Source organism: Gymnodraco acuticeps, unplaced genomic scaffold (assembly GCF_902827175.1).
Source record: "Gymnodraco acuticeps unplaced genomic scaffold, fGymAcu1.1, whole genome shotgun sequence".
Lineage (NCBI taxonomy): Eukaryota > Metazoa > Chordata > Actinopteri > Perciformes > Bathydraconidae > Gymnodraco > Gymnodraco acuticeps.
The window spans coordinates 808,626-827,086 of record NW_022989953.1 but is presented as its reverse complement, the minus strand read 5'-3'; the positions used below and the strand labels follow the sequence as shown (position 1 = coordinate 827,086).

The 18,461-nt window shown below is 39.8% G+C and overlaps 1 protein-coding gene across 1 annotated transcript; it reads left to right on the top strand.

Moving 5' to 3' along the window:
• Nucleotides 1-5,767: 5,767 nt before the first annotated feature.
• Nucleotides 5,768-16,951, top strand: tigara (TP53 induced glycolysis regulatory phosphatase a). Its single transcript, XM_034210628.1, has 6 exons — nt 5,768-6,158; nt 7,096-7,133; nt 7,210-7,331; nt 7,518-7,595; nt 7,676-7,786; nt 15,441-16,951. Exons 1-6 carry the CDS (start codon nt 6,085-6,087, stop codon nt 15,828-15,830), a joined length of 813 nt encoding a protein of 270 aa, XP_034066519.1. The 5' UTR covers nt 5,768-6,084; the 3' UTR covers nt 15,831-16,951.
• Nucleotides 16,952-18,461: the final 1,510 nt, after the last annotated feature.

The window sequence follows — 18,461 nt, the reverse complement described above, 5'->3', positions numbered from 1 at the left end:
GATAATGAGGCTGTTATGGTAGAAGTTGTGGAAACCATTCAGAAATTACATGGGATCACGGCGGGGCTTTTTCTTTTTGTCTCTGATTTGTAATAACACTATTACATATGTGGCCGGTGTAAAAGAGGACATCAAAAGGTCCACACGAGACAGACAGAAGAAGCTTTTAGAACATTATGCTGAGCATTGGTTGGTCCCAATTCCATGGAAGAGACGGGATGATAATAATTAGCAGTAGTATTAGTAATTATTATTATTATTATTAATATTATTATTGGACATATTTTGGAACTGAGTAGAAATCAATAAGCTCCTTTTGTCAGGCTGCTTGTGTGTCTGTTGGTGGTTGCATTGTGGGTGTTTGTGTGCGAGAATCCAGAGAGAGAGTGTGTGTGTGTGTGTGTGTGTGTGTGTGTGTGTGTGTGTGTGTGTGTGTGTGTGTGTGTGTGTGTGTGTGTGTGTGTGTGTGTGTGTGTGTGTGTGTGTGTGTGTGTGTGTGTGTGTGTGTGTGTGTGTGTGTGTGTGTGTGTGTGTGTGTGTGTGTGTGTGTGTGTGTGTGTGTGTGTGTGTGTGTGTGTGTGTGTGTGTGTGTGTGTGTGTGTGTGTGTGTGTGTGTGTGTGTGTGTGTGTGTGTGTGTGTGTGTGTGTGTGTGTGTGTGTGTGTGTGTGTGTGTGTGTGTGCGCTATATGTGATCCTGTATCTATATTAGCAGTGAGCGTTCTATGGCGTGAGGCACTTGAGTCGAATCGTTGACTTTACGTCTCTGTTGAAAGACTACGGAGCGAGCGGAGGCTACACTTTGTCCATCAGTAAAACAGGGCATCTATGCTACGTCACTGCCTTCATGCATTATCTATGTATCATGGTTCGTTGTTGGCCAACAATAAACTCATGTGCATGCACTATGAGTGAAACAGGTTAGCCATGAGGATATGGGCGAAGGGACTTTCACTTAGAGCCCATGATCTTTCTAAGAGCATTTTTCCTCACATGAGGTGTTTATTACTGCCATTCTGTTAATGAAACATTACAGATTCTTCAATCTTTTTCACGTTGTTACGATATGGTGTTTCCTTAGTTGTGATGCCTAATGGACTCTCACATGTAGCATGTGAAAACAGGACGATGTTAGGCTTTTTTCAAGTCTGGAGGACGTTTTTCGACTCCTGTATTAATGAGCATGGAGTGAGCAGGATATGGAGAGGATTGGAAAGAGAGGGACAGTTTGCAACTAAGACGTCACTGTGGAACTTTGGAAGGCACACAAGTGCACGGCACAGTGTGGTAGGACAGAGGGTGTTAGTGGTGCAGGAGCATGCTGCTGTGTGGAGGATTTACAGCCAGTGGCTGGAAGATGATGACGAACAAAAGATGCCCAAAGGCCTCACCATAAAACTCTGATATCTTGCATATTTTGATGAAATCAACATTGATTTCCCATAATTGATGTCTACAATGGCACAGCTTAGTGGAAAAGTGGAAATGAAATGAGGAACTAAGCGTGTACGCTGCCAGGTCATGTGAGGATGAACTTTCTTGGGGGGGTAGAAGAGTACAGGATGATAATATACTGTCAATGCATCTGGAGTCCCACATAGGGTTGTTTTCAGCTCCCCTATATGATTTCAATGGCAAAGCACTTTGAGAACATGCTCCCCAGGAGAAGAAGTCAGATGAAATGCGATGGGTGGTGATTGGAGGTGAATGGATGTTTTCTTTTCTTTTTTCCTTGTTAGCCTTTTCTTTGGTATACTTTGTAGGGCTGGTTTCCCAATGGTCACACATATACCCTTGTCAAGCGAGATTCAAATAAAAAGCTTGCGACAAGAGGACATTCCGATAAGAAAAATAAAAAAACATTCCTAAAATGCAAGTTAGTGGGGAGTCCGACCGTTTTATAGAAATTTCGACAAATTTAAAACTGAAATTTGAATATGAATCTGAAGACGCTTACACACAGAGTTCACTGATCCATGTTTTTATTTTACTGTCAAGAAATGAAATATTTGTTTTTACTTGAATTTTCTTTTCTTCATATTTATCTGCATCACAGCCACAGTTAGTCACACAGGGCAGCGATGAGCTACAAGAGACGGTGGTGGTAACATCCTATTTGCACATGTTCTTTCTAATGAGGTCTGCATTTTAAAGACAGAGCAGAGGCTTTGTTCCGAACCACCTGAACTGATGCGTGTCGCTGTGGTCGGTCAGTGTTTCATGGTGCTGGCTCGTGTATTTAAGGCCGATTGTCTGTCAGTGAACACATCTGTCCCCTGTTAGCTTTGCTGCTTTAAATCATTTACAAGGGGGTTCATCAGCAAAACAGACATCAGCACAAATCAAGAGACGGATGATTTTTATTTTTGGTTTAACTGGGGCACAGCAAGGTGTCTTTGACTTAATGCTTGAGTTTTTAATGACAGTATGTGACTTTGCTGAGTGTTTGTTTGTCAGACTGAAGAGAAATGTGGGGATCTAATGTTTAAGTGATGTTTTTTCAGTAAAACTGGGCAATTGAATGACATATTTGCCGAAACATCCCCATTTGAATATTTGTAAGCTCTCTCCCAAACTTAACGGTTGTGATTTTTTTCTTTCCTGCAATTTATTGTTGCATGTGTTATATAATGAGATCACTATTCAATTTGTGTTTGATATATTTTATGGGGTGACCAGACCCGCAAAAGGGTTTTTCTAAGATTTAGAGATACTGTATTCCAAAGTGAAGAGAGGACAGAGGAGGAGGAGGAGGAGGTGTGAAGACATCAAGAAAAAAGTGTCAATATTTTTTATTGAGTTATTGTTGTCTTTTTGCGCTGCTAAAAGCTATGAATTTGTTTCATTTATACAAAAAAAATAACATTACCTAGTTGTGATGTGTCACTTGAGTGTGCTGCTATTTTATAAACATTTGTATTATAATATAATTATTTTACTGCTAAAGAGATACATTCAGAAAAACGAAGTAGATGGTGATAGAAGAACATGAAATGAGTATTCGACTGGAAATGTTCTTTGTACAGTTTGCTTAGATAGCATGTCTCCTTTCCCCCTTTTTTTTAAATCTATTGCTCTCCTTATTCAGTCACATTGTGCGTCAGTGGTATTTCTTATACCTCAGGATTACTGGACAAAATAAATCACAAACAAATCCATCACCTATACCTCTGCAGTTAGCGGGGAACGGAGGAAAAAGAATAAAGTGGGGGTGGGGAGAGCGAAGCAACGACAAATTAGAATCGTTGTGGAGGGTTCCCACTGTTTTAGTGAGGAAACATCTCCGCTCAGTGAGATGGGAAACAGGAAATATGCAAAGTTTCCACTTGTACTCTATATTGGAGGGGGCGGGCACAACAACATTGCTTGGGAAGTGTTTATTCCGTAGATAGTTCAATAATGTTCGTATCTGTTCATGTTGGTGCTACATCTGCCTTGTTGTGTGCGAGAGAGGGAAAAAGCATTCCTATGATGGCCAAAGTACACTTCTTGCTTTATACAACAACAATGACTCTGAATGTCAGTCAATATGGATTCTGTATTTGAGAAAACATGTTTTGGTCCGAAATATTGTGTGTGTGCATCATTGTTACTTTCAAATTATAATGGGTTGAGCTACACTTGTCATGTGCAAGCATAAATATTCTGGTATGTGGAAGTGTCAATGGTGTAGATTTCCCTTTGAGACCCTCCCCCTCCACTATAACTCATATCATGTACCTCAAATGTCTGTTGCACAACCTCTGTTCAATAAACTTCTGCTTTAAAGGGTGTGACACCACATCAGCTCACTATTTCCCATGCCTGCTTCCTTTAAGCTGTGTGCCTTAATGGTTTTAATCAACAGACTACATTGTTTGTGTGAGTCAGCAATGATACTGTAAAACAAAGTCCAGCTGTAGCATGTTTCACTTTAAAGTTACACACGCAGTAATGACGAATGTGGGACATTATGAATTCCCTTATCTTGAATATGAGGAAGACTAGTTATAAACACTCCCTGTTGAAGTAGAGAAAAAGGGATAAGAAAAAACCTCTTTACCACATTCTGTCAAGTCCCTGATGAGTCTAAAAACAATGTGAACAACTTATTTACAACTTCATTCATTGATATGGTTACACACAATGCTTGATGTAGAAAGATGGGTAGAACTTGGATGGACGCTTGTTCCAAAGGTAGCTCTGGCTTGACAACTACAAAAATGACTGAAAAACAAATAAAGCTGGAGGATTATATTTCAACATATGCCCTCTAGTGGCAACATTCATTAAAACATGAACATTTGATATAGACATCACAATGGGAAATGTCATTATTGGAAAGAAAAGAAAACATATTTCTGTTTTGAATAGTATTTATTTTTACACAAAAACGTAAATAAATCATAGAAAATATGTCAATAAGTCAATGTATAGTATGTTGAAATAACATTAAAGAAGTCATAGTATAATATGTAGAAAACTATCGCGTAAAAAAAGTCATATTGTTGCAGAAAAAAGTATTAGTGTAGTATGTAAACAAAAATGAAAAAGGTAATAGTACAATATCTCAAAAGTATCATAAGTCAAAAATATTATGAAAAATCTATGGTCCTGTATGTCGACTATAAAAAAGTTCATAGTGTTTAAAAAGATAATATGTAGAAAGTCATAGTATGGTTTGTTGACAGATGTGAACAAATGTGAAAAAAGTATTATAAAAAAGTCTGGTTGAAAAATATGAATAAAAGTTATTTGAAATCATTACACAGCATTCAGAAAAAATGCCATACTATAATATAGCAACAAAATATGAAAGAAAGTCATAGTTTAGTATGTTGAAAAACTGTCATGATAAAGTGTCAACCATATCATGAATAAGTCACAGTCATCATCATCATCATCATCATCATCATCATCATCATCATCATCATCATCATAATATTAAAGTGTGTTAAGAATATTATAAAATGTCATAGTATAGTATGACAACAAAAATAGGCCATAGTATCGTATGTCCTACAAATTAATAGAATAGTAAATGAGGAAAAAGTCATAAAACACAATGTTGGAAATATGAAGAAAAAGGTAATGGTATTGTATGTTGAAAAAATATTTTTGTTTATTTTATGTCATTATATTACAAAAGTCATAGTATAGTTAGAAAAAAAATCATAGTATGTCAAAAAAAATGGAAAAGGTAAAGTATATAGTAAAGGATGGGTAAATATCATTAAAAAGTCATAATATTGGTGCCAGAGAAAAGTATTAGTTTAGTATGCGGAAAAGGTTTTTTAAAGGATGAAAGTATTTAAGTCATAGTACAGTATGCCAAACATTTTGAAGCAAGTCAAAGAATGGCAAAAAACACAAAGTATAGTATGTCGAATATATTGTGGAAATAAGTCTTAGAATGTAGAATTTATGGAAAAAAAATCATAGTATTGTATGTGGAAAAATATTTTTAAAAGTTATAAAACAGTATGTCGAAATTATCATGAAGACTGTCTTAGTATAGTACATAAAGAAAACAGGGGGGGAAATCATAGTATAGCATTGCAAAAATATCATGAAAATATCTGGATTTCGTCATGTCGAAAATGTCATGAAAAAAGTGACAGTATGGTAGGCTACTACAGTACGTCGAAAATATAATTAAATAGTACACATCTTATAATAAAAAAAAATACATAAAGTTCAACAATATCATTAAAGAAATCCCAGTAATGTATATTGAAAAAAAGTACATGTTAACAAAATTCTAGTTTAGTATGTCAAAAATATCATCAGAAAAGTAATTGTAATAAAAAAATAAAAAGTAATACGTCGATAAATGTGACAATAGTTATAGTACAGTAGTAGGCATATGTGGACAACAAATCATGTAAAAAACATAGACTTAAAAGTCTTGAAAAGTTTTGCATATTTGAAAAGGTGTGTTATTGTTAAATTGTAAGATTATTGTACCCAAAGCATGATAAGAAAAGTAAAACGTAAATGACCCTGTTGGCTTCCCATACTTCCCGAAAGGTTTCAAGTTCACGCGCTCTCCATGCGCGAGAAGTGTACTGTAGTCGTCTTCAGGACACCTTTGAAGCCAAAAGTCAATGCGATATTCTTCCATCGTTAACTTGCAGCAGAGCATGAAGGCGCTAACATTTGGGCTAACTCTTGTTCGACAGTAAGTGCAGTTGACATTCATACATGTGTTAAGCACAGAGGCTCAGAGCTGCTCAGCTCAGGATCAGCTCAGGATCAGCTGCTGGTCTGTCGCTCCTATTTATAGTTATCTTCTGTGTGCTGTCTCTCCGTGGATTTATTAACTCGTTTTTATGTTAAGTAATGATACATTTGTATATGCGTTTTGCATGTGTCTGCAGCTAGACTGTGCTAATCATAGCAGGTGTATCATAGCATACGTTGTTAGGTTAAGTTGTTACGTTATGAATACAGACACGCCATTTATTAATTGTAATAAGAGATTGTAGCAGCAGCATACACAGGGAAGTTATTGAAGCTTCAAACCGAGCAGCTACAGTAGGCTGTCTCTCTGTCTGCAGTACCTCATATTGACCACGAGAGGGCAGAGTGTTACCATTTTCTGGTAAAATTACAATCAAAACTTGATGGTTCAGAAATGTGTTTTTAATCTCTGATAATACGTCGAATATTACAATAGTAGCTGTATGAATGGCTTCTTGCTTTGCTTTGGAGTAGCAATGTATGTGGTATGGTATATTATTAAAAAAAGTATTTTCTTTATTTGTTCCTCGATCTATGTGTTTTCAATGTTATAACACAATAGATATACATCTTTAATTGCTGCTGGAAATTGTGAAAGGATTTACATTTGTTATGATGTTTTATGGACTAAAGGACTAATAAATCAAATCACATATATTTCATAAATGATTGATGTCTAGGAGAGACTGCCACAGACAGGAGCATATCTAACATAATAGGTTTAAGGGCCTATGCCTGAAGGAGCAGAACACTAATAAAGGCGAGACATAAAAGGCATAAACAGATTTATGACACTCTTTCCCGAGCTTCTTTAACAATTCTTTATTATTTTTAGCTTGTGCACTCTGACATGATGAATCATTTATTTCCTGCAGTGGGGAGACACAGTACAACAAAGAAGGCCTGCTACAAGGTACGAGTGAAGATGTCTGCACTATCTTGTTTTTTCTCTGTGTCTTTATTTAATCTTTCCCTTTTATCTCGTGCAGGTCAGCTCATCGACGCCCCCCTGTCAGAGAGCGGGCTGCAGCAGGCCGAGGCCGCAGGCTGCTACCTGAAACACGTCCTGTTCAGCAACGTGTTCGTCAGTGACATGTTGCGGGCCCGCCAGGTACATGCTTTCCTTTTACAGCAAGCAATGATGGTAGAGTTAAATGAATCAAACAATGTAGAATATATTCAATTGACTGTATGATTAGATGCAAAAAGTGCTCTACACTCTATTTTACAGTATTAGACCACATTTTTCTCTTTTTATAATAATGATGATGATGGTGGTGTGTGTTGTTTCTTCCAGACTGCTGAAACAATTATGAAACACAACACCAGTTGTCTTGGTCTGCAGGCTGTGTGGGACCCTTTACTTAAAGAGAAAGTGAGTGGCAATTATTTGTTGAAGATATGTATAATTTTTATGAAGAAACTTTAGTCATCCAGTCAATAACTTATTTCCAGAGCTTTGGGACAGCGGAAGGGGGGCGGGTGCAGGACCTGAGAGAGATGGCCAAGGCAGCCGGGCAGACCTTCCTAGACTTCACCCCTCCAGAGGGGGAGACTCAGGAGCAGGTGAGGCTGCTTTCTGTTATTTTATTATTCATACAGATGTTATGTATGACTCGCTCTGACTTCCTCTCTTTCTTAACTACTTATATAATGTGTCTCTCTCTCTTTCACTACTTTAATGTTCACTGTTGTGGCTCAAACGACATAACAGGGTACCAAAAACTCTCTGCTTGAAATTAGTTTCTTAGATACATCCTGACATAAACCTTTAATACCCTTATGTTGTTAAACAACAAGAAATCAAAACATACTAGCATTCATCATTCAGATTGTCCATCAGTCTAATGTGTGACCAACACTTCATTCAGAAAAAACGAATCGAATCTGAAAAATGTTATAGTTTTACATGTCTCATTTACAACAAGATCTTGTAGAAAAATATGAAATCCTGCGCTCCTCAGTGCCAGTGGGAAGCCATGAATGACCCGGCTGTGAGTCATCTGACAAAACTTCAGTGAAACTTTGACTGAATTGCAGGCTGTTACACAGAGCATAGGAGAGGTTGAAATAATGTGTTCAATATGCACATGAAGCCGGCTTTTCCCCCAATGTTTATAACACTTTAGTATTTTTTTAATGTAATGGCATTATATGTGTGCTATACTACAAAAAAAGACATGTCTCAGTTATCTAATATAAAACAAAACATCTTTAAGGACACTGTAATAAATTATAGTTAAATAGCAATAAAATAGAGCAGTAATTTACATGGAAATAGAATGTAATGAATTATAGAATATACACTATGAAATATGAAATAAGACTAGAGAATGTAATTCCTGAAGAAATTGATAGTGGGAATGCTTTATGCTGAAAAGTTGCATTTGATGACATCCCATAATACGCTTAGATGCATTGATGGTTGCATCGTTACCAAACCTGTGAAGTTTTGGGCCGTTTGGAGCATTTTCACTGAAGTTATGTGAAAACCGTGTTTCATGGCGAGCATTGTGTTGCCATGGCAACGGCCATTGAAGAAATCTCAAAACTGTCCCGTATATGTCTTCACGGCTGGACTGTTAGCACACATGTGAAGTTTGAGTACTTTTTGAACATTTTCATAGGAGTTATAGCGACATCGTCTTTTATGTCCCATGGAAACGGCATATGGTGAGATGTCAGATTTGACGTAGAGCTGTTGAGGCATGGAGAGGTGATATACAGGTGAAGATTGTGGGACGACCGGACCGTGTCCATTGGAGCTACAGCGACATCGTGTTTTATGGCAACAGCCTATGGTGAGATCTCAGATTTGGCGTAAAGCTGTTGAGGCATAGACCAGTGATATACAAGCGAAGTTTGGGGGACGATCGGACCGTGTCCATTGGAGTTACAGCGACATCGTGTTTTATGTCGAGGGTTGCGTTTCCATGGAAACGGCATATGATGACACCCCATAATTGACGTAGAGCTGTTGAGGGCAGGACCATTAACCATTATCTTAAGTCTGCTGCTGTTTTATGGCGAGGGATGCGTTGCCATGGTAAAACCACATTACGTAACATCAGATTTGATGTAGAGCTGTGTTAACCATTATCTGAAGTCTGCTGCTCTGAGCGTGTCAGTTGGTCATGTTATGACATCATCGTGTTCCATGACACAGGTGTTTATATTTGAGGTGTCCAGAGATCAAAGGTTTCCATGGTGATGTGCAGTAATCAGTGAGAGGAGAGCATTTTCATTGTTCTGAATGAGAGATAAACCTCTTACATGTGAACGTTTTGTTGAAGAACCGTAATAGATATCGGTGAAATGTCAAAGCGTGAAGCATGTCAAGGAACTTGAGCATCTGAAGTGTACTTTTTGTGTACTTTCGGGTTAATAATGTGGCCTTTTTGGCAGATTAACTAAAGGTGTGCGGCTGCTGTAGTGGGGAAAGATGAGGCTAAACTTACAATGGGCTTTAATGGAGACATGTTTAACGTTGTTGTCACTTCATGCCCTCAAGAGGCATTTTGTTTAATTATTTTTGCTTAATTTTGTTTTATTTTTCAAGCTACGAGATGTTTTCCTACGTTCCTCGTGAAAAATTAAACTAAAATATGTGCAGTAAGCAGTATGAACATTGTGTGCATTAATGTAATGCATATAGAGTGCGTTATGGCTGAGGTAAAGTGTCAGTTGGGGGGCCGGGCCTTGTTTAAGAGGCCGGTAGCGGAGGGGAAGAAACTGTTCAGGTGGCGAGAGGTTTTGGTCCTGATGGAGCGCAGCCTCCAGCTAGAGGGGAGGGGGGTGAACAGTTTGTGTCCAGGGTGGGAGGGGTCGGCCACTATCTTCCCTGCCCGCCTCAGGGTCCTGGAGGCGTGCAGGTCGTGGAGGGATGGCAGATTACAGCCGATCACCTTCTCTGCAGAGCGGATGACCCGCTGCAGCCTACCCTTATCATTGGCTGTAGCTGCGGCGTAACAGATGGTGATGGAGGAGGTGAGGATGGACTCGATGATGGAGGTGTAGAAGCTCACCATCATTGTCTTTGGCAGGTTGAATTTCTTCAGCTGCTTTTTTGATGAGGGAGCAGATGTCCTGCTCCCATTTGAGGTCCTGGGCGATGATGGTGCCCAGGAAGTGGAAAGACTCCATAGCAGTTACTGGGGAGTCACACAGAGTGATGGGGGCGGGTGGGGCTGCGTTCTTCCTAAAGTCCACCACCATCTCCACTGTCTTGAGAGTGTTGAGCTCCAGGTGGTTGTCCCTGCACCAGGTCACCAGATGGTCCATCTCCCACCTGTAGGCAGACTCGTCCCCACCAGAGATGAGTCCGATGAGGGTGGTGTTGTCTACGAACTTCAGGAGCTTGACAGACTGGTGACTGAAATATGAACCTATATGAGTTTAGGTCGCATTCACACCAGCCTTTTATAGTCCGGTTGAATCGAACCCTGGTGCGTTTAGCCACTTGGTGCGGTTCGTTTGGGTCGATGTGAACACAGTCCGAGACCTCTGAAGTGAACCAACCGGACTCTGGTCCGCTAAAATAGGTGGTCTCGGACCGCTTGCTAGTGAACTCTGGAGCGGTTAATCTCTGGTGTGAACGCAGTCCGCACCAAAACATAGGAAGCGTAGTATTTACATGTCACAAGAACGCGGGTGTCTTCAAAATCTTTAGCGAAAGAGCGAAGCAGAATGAAGTGTTGAACAGTGTTGTGTAAAGTCAAAACAACTATCAAACTAAAAACTATAGCCTACATAAAAGTCAGAGCCACCTGCCGTCGGTGAAACCCCCTCCTTACTGCAGAACGTCTCTCATTATATGTGTTATAATGTTTTGTATCGCACGTTGTCTGATTATTATGCGCCGTTGCTGATTATATGCTCTCCAGATTAACAACAGCATGAAAATAACCTGCCGATGCCCCATGGCGGAGGCTCCGGGATTCGCGTTTTTACCCCCTTAATGTCTGACCAATTGTTGAACAGCATTTCCGAGCACATGACATAGTCCGTTTGAATTGTGCCTGTGTGAACGCAAACCGAACCTTCTGAAAAATGAAACAATTTAACAAACTGTCATCTGGTGCGCACCAGAGAAGCGGACTATTAGGTGTGAATGCGACCTTTAGGTCCCTTTAAACCAGGGGTTCTCAAAGTGCGGCCCGCGGGCCAATGGCGGCCCTCGGAAATGTTTCTGGCGGCCCGCGATAGTTAATGTGACACGCTGAAATGCATGCGTTATATTGTAATCCTCCATGGTTGTATCTAGTAAGAATTAGAATGGAATTTAAAACCCTCTGGAATCCGCCGGCGCGTCCAGGTGCGCATAATTTTACGTAATTAATCATATATTTTCGATTATAAGGAGTAGAAATATGATTCAGATATCCGCGGAATCGCTGGAAGAGTAGCTTTCCAGCGGTATCTCCTGTGAGACTGGAACCTGGGCACAGCAGCCAATATGGCCGCTCAAAGCAGCTTGACTTTACACTGTGCGGGATTGGTGGATTTGTGTGTCTGTCAAGGAAATCTCGGCCGGCAGCCATCATGGTCTGAAATGACCAATGGACATCGAGAAATCACTAAGGACTTACCCACCAAGTAAAAAAAAACATAAACCACGTGTCTCCCATCAGTTTACATCTGTGAGGAGAGAGAGAGAGAGAGAGAGACAGAGAAAGTGGCTAAAAAAAAAACTTTACAGTTGCCGACTTCGCTAGAGATTTTTTTCGCTAGCAGCAGTGAAGATAGAGCCTCAGAACCTGAAGTCTTCGACTCTTCTGAAGAAGAAGAATACAAAGACAACAACAAGGATCCATTTGGACATGGGTAAGTGTAAATATTACAGTAATAGTGTAGCCTACTGGCAATGTGTGGGGAATACCGCGAAAATGAACAATAGGTTTATTGATATATATTTTTTATCGATAGTCATGAACTTTTTATTGGGACAAAATAGACTCTCCATTAGCAAACGTTTACTCTGTGTTGACGTTATTTTGGTGTGTAAAAGTGAGATTACATGTGTAGATGATTAAATTAATCATTTATTCGTCCCACAACGGAGACATTTACAGTCACATGTTTTTGCCATCGATTATTTTATCATACTGTTCTGTACAGATGAGACTTTGTCATAGATGTATTTATATGTGTGCCTGTTATTATTTTACCGTCCTGTACAGATGAGACTTTGTAATCAGATGTAGCCTATGTATATGTGTGTCTGTGATTTTATACTGAATGTAAAGTAACTGGAAATACCTGTGTGTGTGTGTGTGTGTGTGTGTGTGTGTGTGTGTGTGTGTGTGTGTGTGTGTGTGTGTGTGTGTGTGTGTGTGTGTGTGTGTGTGTGTGTGTGTGTGTGTGTGTGTGTGTGTGTGTGTGTGTGTGTGTGTGTGTGTGTGTGTGTGTGTGTGTGTGTGAGAGAGAGAGAGAGAGAGAGATCGAGAGAGACTCCTTCTGCAACCTCCCAAACTTTATTTTTATGTGTGCATTGTTATTTGTGCTTGAGCAACATTTTACTTGAACTTTATTTCAATGAAATTAGTTGTAATTATTGTCCTACACAGGCGGCGTTTATCCAGCAGCCACAACATCCATCTGTGCCGGCCCCCAGGTCAAGATCTACTGTGGCTCAAGGGCCTTCACCAGAGCCATCACCACCAAGGACCAGCAGACCAGCATCACTACAGCTGCCTCCATCTGCGGCTGCCATCAGGTCAAGATACACCTCAGCACAAAGGCTCCACCACAGCCATCACCTTCAACCCAGCCAGCAAGGAGGTCTCGTGGAGGTCTCGTATAGCACTTGTACACCCCACCTACACAGCAGCCCATGCACCATCACCCCCACCTACACAGCAGCCAGACCCACTGTCTTGGAAGACAGACAAAGACCTTGACACTGTCTTGACATTTATAATGAATAGTTGGTTGAAAGTTCTGATGTTCAATATTGTAAATAGTGAGATTTTCCAGTTTCTTATATTTATATAAATAGTTGGTTGAAAAAAACATATTTATAATAAATTGTTGGTTGAAAGAAAAAGGTTGAATGCTCAATTTGTATTTGTACACATCACATGAACCTTGGTATGTAATATGAAGTCATTATTCAGTCCTGATGTATCTCAGTCCCTGCTGTGGTGAAAGTAGAGTGATAAACACCTGTTTTACTCTAAATTTGAATTTAATTTTTTTAATTTTAGACATGAATAACACATTTATATACAGTGTAATTCAAATATTTCACTGCTTTTGTGATCCTAGGACTTTGGTAACCAAATCTAAAACACCAAAACAATTCGATCACATGAGTACATAGTGTTTTCACAAGAGTTTTGAAGATTTTCCAAAAATCGGATGTCACATTTTAAGCTTTTGAGCTACTTATCTCATCACACAGTGCTCTAAGGTGAGCAATATGCATATATAGCAAGACCAGAGATTGTCCTGAACATTTTGATATTTAACACATGGGGTGCCATGTTAGAAGAAATACATTTAAAAAGGTGATTTAAGAAAACATCTAAAAATCGAGAAAATACCCTTACCCCCTAATCCCACCAGGAGCGTCTGCGCTGCGTTGCGCTGCGGCTGCGGCGTTTTTAGCGATCGCGGCCACTCTAGTCAATGGGTGCTATTCCACCAGACCCGCTGCGCCGCTGCTCAAAGCGTCCCAGAAGCTCCTCGCCGCAAGCAATTTCTAAAATATAGGATGAATCCTATTTTTGACGCGGCGCAGCGCGGCGCAGGCAGGAAGTGGAACGTTCATCCAACAACTGCGAGGCTGCACACACGACGCTCCGCTTCCGCAACGTTTTGAAACGCGCCTGGTGGGTTATGACGCAGGAGGAGGTCGCAGCGCGCCGCAGCGCAGACGCTTCCGGTGGGATCAGGGGGTTAGACTCCAGAGAGTTAAGAATGGTAAAACTGCGCCCCCTGGGTTGTCATTCCTAAATTATGAATGACAGCTTGTGGAAAGTTTGCTAAACTACTGGTTGCATGGCAACTATGCATCTCGCGAGTTGCGGTAATTGGTTAGTACAATAAAGAAAGGATTTGTTTTGGAATTATTTTGTGTTCCGTTTTTTCTTGGGCGGCCCTCAATCTAATATTGGGTACCTAAATTGGCCCTCACTCATTAAACTTTGAGAACCCCTGCTTTAAACTGATTATACGAATCCAATCTGATTCAATATACACACACTACCACCAGGTGGCAGAAAACACTCTCCTTAGTTCAACCAAACCTCTGCATGGAGGTATCATGCCCTCTCAGAGCCCCTTTGCATCCACATGAGTGTATATATTTTGCCACTTAGTATCAAAGTACATGCTCTTCCTCCGTCAAACAACTGCAGAGTGTTCGTCACAGCGCCTGATTAAAAAGTCACGACGTGTGGGCGTGAGGGGGCGTAAGGAGTGAGGGATGTTCTATTTAAAAACATTCTCGTCAGGCTTAATCTTTTAGATCTTTAATTCTGGCCCAGCCCAGTAGGTGAGCAGCACATCACGATGATAATGCAGATAAACAAAGATAGATCTGACGTAAGCAGCTAGCGCCCAATCACTGTCTCCTTCAGGCCTCCTCCCATCTTTACTAAACACGTTACGGGTTGTTGCATCAGGATGAAACTGAAGTGGATGTGTAATTTTGGACTGGAAAGTTGTAATGTAATATAAAATATTTTCTTTAACTGTTATGATGGGCTGAAATACTGTGCAACTTTATCTAAACTAAAACAATTATTTAGAAACCAAATCCTGAATGGTTATGAGCAGGACCTGAGAAGTGATGCTTGCTATTTCTTGTCGATGTAAAAGTTATTTGTTTTTGGTTGTTTTGTACAAAGAAATGATTTGTTTAAAACAATAAATCAAATATCACGGTTGCTGATGACGATGACCTACACTTTTATTTTCATGAACAATGTACACTAAAGGGGGGTAGGACCAGAAACGTTTTTAAGCTTCTTCTTGCCCCTTTTGAACATGACGGAAACTATTTGAGAATTTATTTTTTTACACCTTGAAAGTTTTTATTTTGCTTCTTTTTGTTATAATTATTGTTTGTTTGTTTTTCTAACATGTTCAATAAATTGACTACTACAAAATAAAAAAATGTATTTAGTGTAACACATAGACAGATTTCCCTTGTGTGCTGTTTGTGTAGAAGGAAATGCAACAGAAGCATGCCGTAACAGATGTTTGCTTTGTCCAGGTGAAGGAGCGGGTCAAAGAGTTTGTGGAGAAAATGCTCCAGAAAATTGGGGCCGAACACTGGCAAGACAGAGGGGTGGAGGAAACAAGCCCACCTGTTCCAGCAGAAACAAGTCCTGTGGAGGGGACGGCAGACGACGGGGTGAGGGGGGTCCCGGTCCACGCTCTGGTGGTCACACACGGGGCCCTCATGTGTGTGGCCCTGCGCTTCTTTGTGGACGAGCTACATTGCTCCGTGCCTCCGGGTTCTAGCAAAGAACATGTGTTCTCATTGAGTCCGAACACAGGTCTGTGTCGGTTCATAATCACTGTGAGAAAGGAGGATCACACGTTCAAACTGTCAGGGATCCGCTGTGTGTTCGTCCACCGAGGGGACCATGTGCAGCAGTAGGAGCTGGAGGTGTTACAGAAAGGAATATGAGGATAAGAGGAAAGTGAGACACACAATGTGGAGAAAGCTCCAGGGACTCAACACAAACCTCAGAAGTGATTCGTCGTTGTTCAATAAAAGCATGTTTTGACAAGTTAAATATCAAAGAAAAAGAGGTCAAGTATTTAGGTGCCGTTTATTTTGAAGGCTGTCTTTATCGATAATTGTTTCCTCCATTCAAGTTATTCGACTTCTGTTTTTGGAGTTAATCACAACATCAGATATTAAGGAGTGATACCAATACCAGTTAAATTCCATGATACGCAATACCAAATTCAATACAAGGATGAAGGAAATCATAACAATAAATCCCATGTTCTGTACTTCAACGTTTTGCATATTTATTTTGTTACGAAGTTGAAAAGATATCCATTTTAAGTTGCTGAAAAAGTGAATCCTTTCAACAAATGTATTTGTTTCTCATAGCAAAAATATAACTGAAAAGAACATGAACTCTTCATAATGTAATTCATGGAACCTTACTTGTTTAACCTGCTGCTAACGTCAACTTGTTTAAAATGTAGCATTATCGATATAAAAAAGAACGCCGGGGGAAGATCTGTTTGTTTGTTTGTCTGTTTGTTTGTTTGTTTGTTTGTTTGTAGCCTTTATTTAACCAGGTGAAAATCCCATTGAGATCAACGATCTCTTTTTCAAGGGAGACCTGCAGCACGTTGGTTACACATAAAAACAACAGAAAACAAAAAGGACATCAATGCAACATAATTACAGGGGTATACATTAGCAACCTATTCACAATGACAGATATCTAATAACATTTCATCTATCCGAGCTCTAAAATGATGCAAGGATGCAATCTCTGTATCTAGAGACACATACTATGAAACCCAGCCTGGAGTGGGGGAGTTTAATAGTTTGAAATCTTTAAAGCCAATACTAATCAGACAAATAACGCCTTGATCAGCTTCAATGCGATTCTTTGAGAACGAATCAGGACAATCCCTATTCTTAAAATCTCAAAAAATCTAAATATAATTTAGAATGCTTAAATAATTATTCAGAAATCCAGTTTAAAATCTACAAGACATGGATCAAATATGAAATGAACACATGTTGCCAGATACAGCAGCATACAACAAAATGCATTTAATGCTGAGTCATGCTTCGAGCACTATGTTCCTGTCTGGCTGTTCATTACTGTAAACGTAGGCAGCTTCTGCTCTAATGAGTCCATGTTGCTATATTTACTCTCCGGAAGCTCACAGATCCTACGTAGGAGCACGGAGCAGAACTGCTACCATGTTGACTTTTTGGAAATGAGTGACTCTGTCATTGTTGGGAACTAACACTTTGGTCAGCAAGGGCAAATGTATAAGACTGCATACATGCCATATTTGTTTTACTGTAGCATGTATGTTCACTCTACTGGTCATCCCACTCTGAAATCATTTATTGACTACTGAACTGGATTGTATGCAAAGCAATGTACGTATTCAATGGCTCTTACTGCCGTGATTACATCATTGAAAATACTTTATTATATCAAATAATGCTCTTAGACTAAAATTGGTTATTACATTTGTATAATTAATAAATGTAGCTTTTACATGTGTCTGTTTGAAAGTTCAGTCTTAGTGGATACTTACCAACATTTAGATATGTTTCCAATAAAACTCCTCATCATACACTGTTCCTCATTAGTTCAACTTCATATCATTTAAATCTTTGGTTTTACATTATTTGTCCTGGTCGAATATTTGCCACTTACATAACTAATGTGCTGTGTGCTTGATCACCATGTGATTGTTGTGGCCTTTCCTTGTGGACTGCAGCAAGCTATTTGTTGTTCTGTTCTGTTTCTGCAAACATCATTTAAAGTGTTCCAGTGAACCTTTGATAAAGCTGTTACTGGTATTTTGTTAGAATGAACTTCAATACAAATGTAAATATTACAAGAAAGCAAAGGCCGCCTGAGTTCTTCTTTTCTTTAAAGGTCTCCTATCATGCAAAATGCACTTTTTTATGTCTTTTACACAGAAATATGTGTCCCTGGTGTGTAAGGGAACTCACAAAGTGTCAGAAAACAAAACGCTCTCTCTTTTCCTCCGTACCCAAATCTCTAAAAACGGGGCTACAACGGAGCTGATCCAGATTTGCGTCCGATTGATATGACATAATATCGGAAATGTGGACCCACGGCCCTATCAGAAACGTTGCTACCGGAAACAATGCGCAACGTGTTTTTGGAATTAGTATGGTCTTTGTTTACATTAGCAAGCATCGCTAACATGTGTAAAAAAGCAGGAAATAAAAAAAGGAACTCAGCTTTTGGTATAACCGGCAAGAGAAAAAGCATTTGAGCTCCATACTGTTTCAGAAATAATCCTCGATGTGGTTTGGAACATGATATGGCTTTTAATCACGGCAGCATTTAGCTGTATCTGCAGGCGCTCACAGTGTGCCTGCGTGCTCCAAAGGGGGCGGGGCCAGCAGCTACTGACCGAGAATCAGCACTTCAGTAACAGGGCTGAAATAGAGGGGTATGAGGCATGGCTAGAATGGGTGATCTGTTTGGTATTTTGAGCAAAACACTTCATAGACATGTCTTTTATATATTTTTATATATCCGAG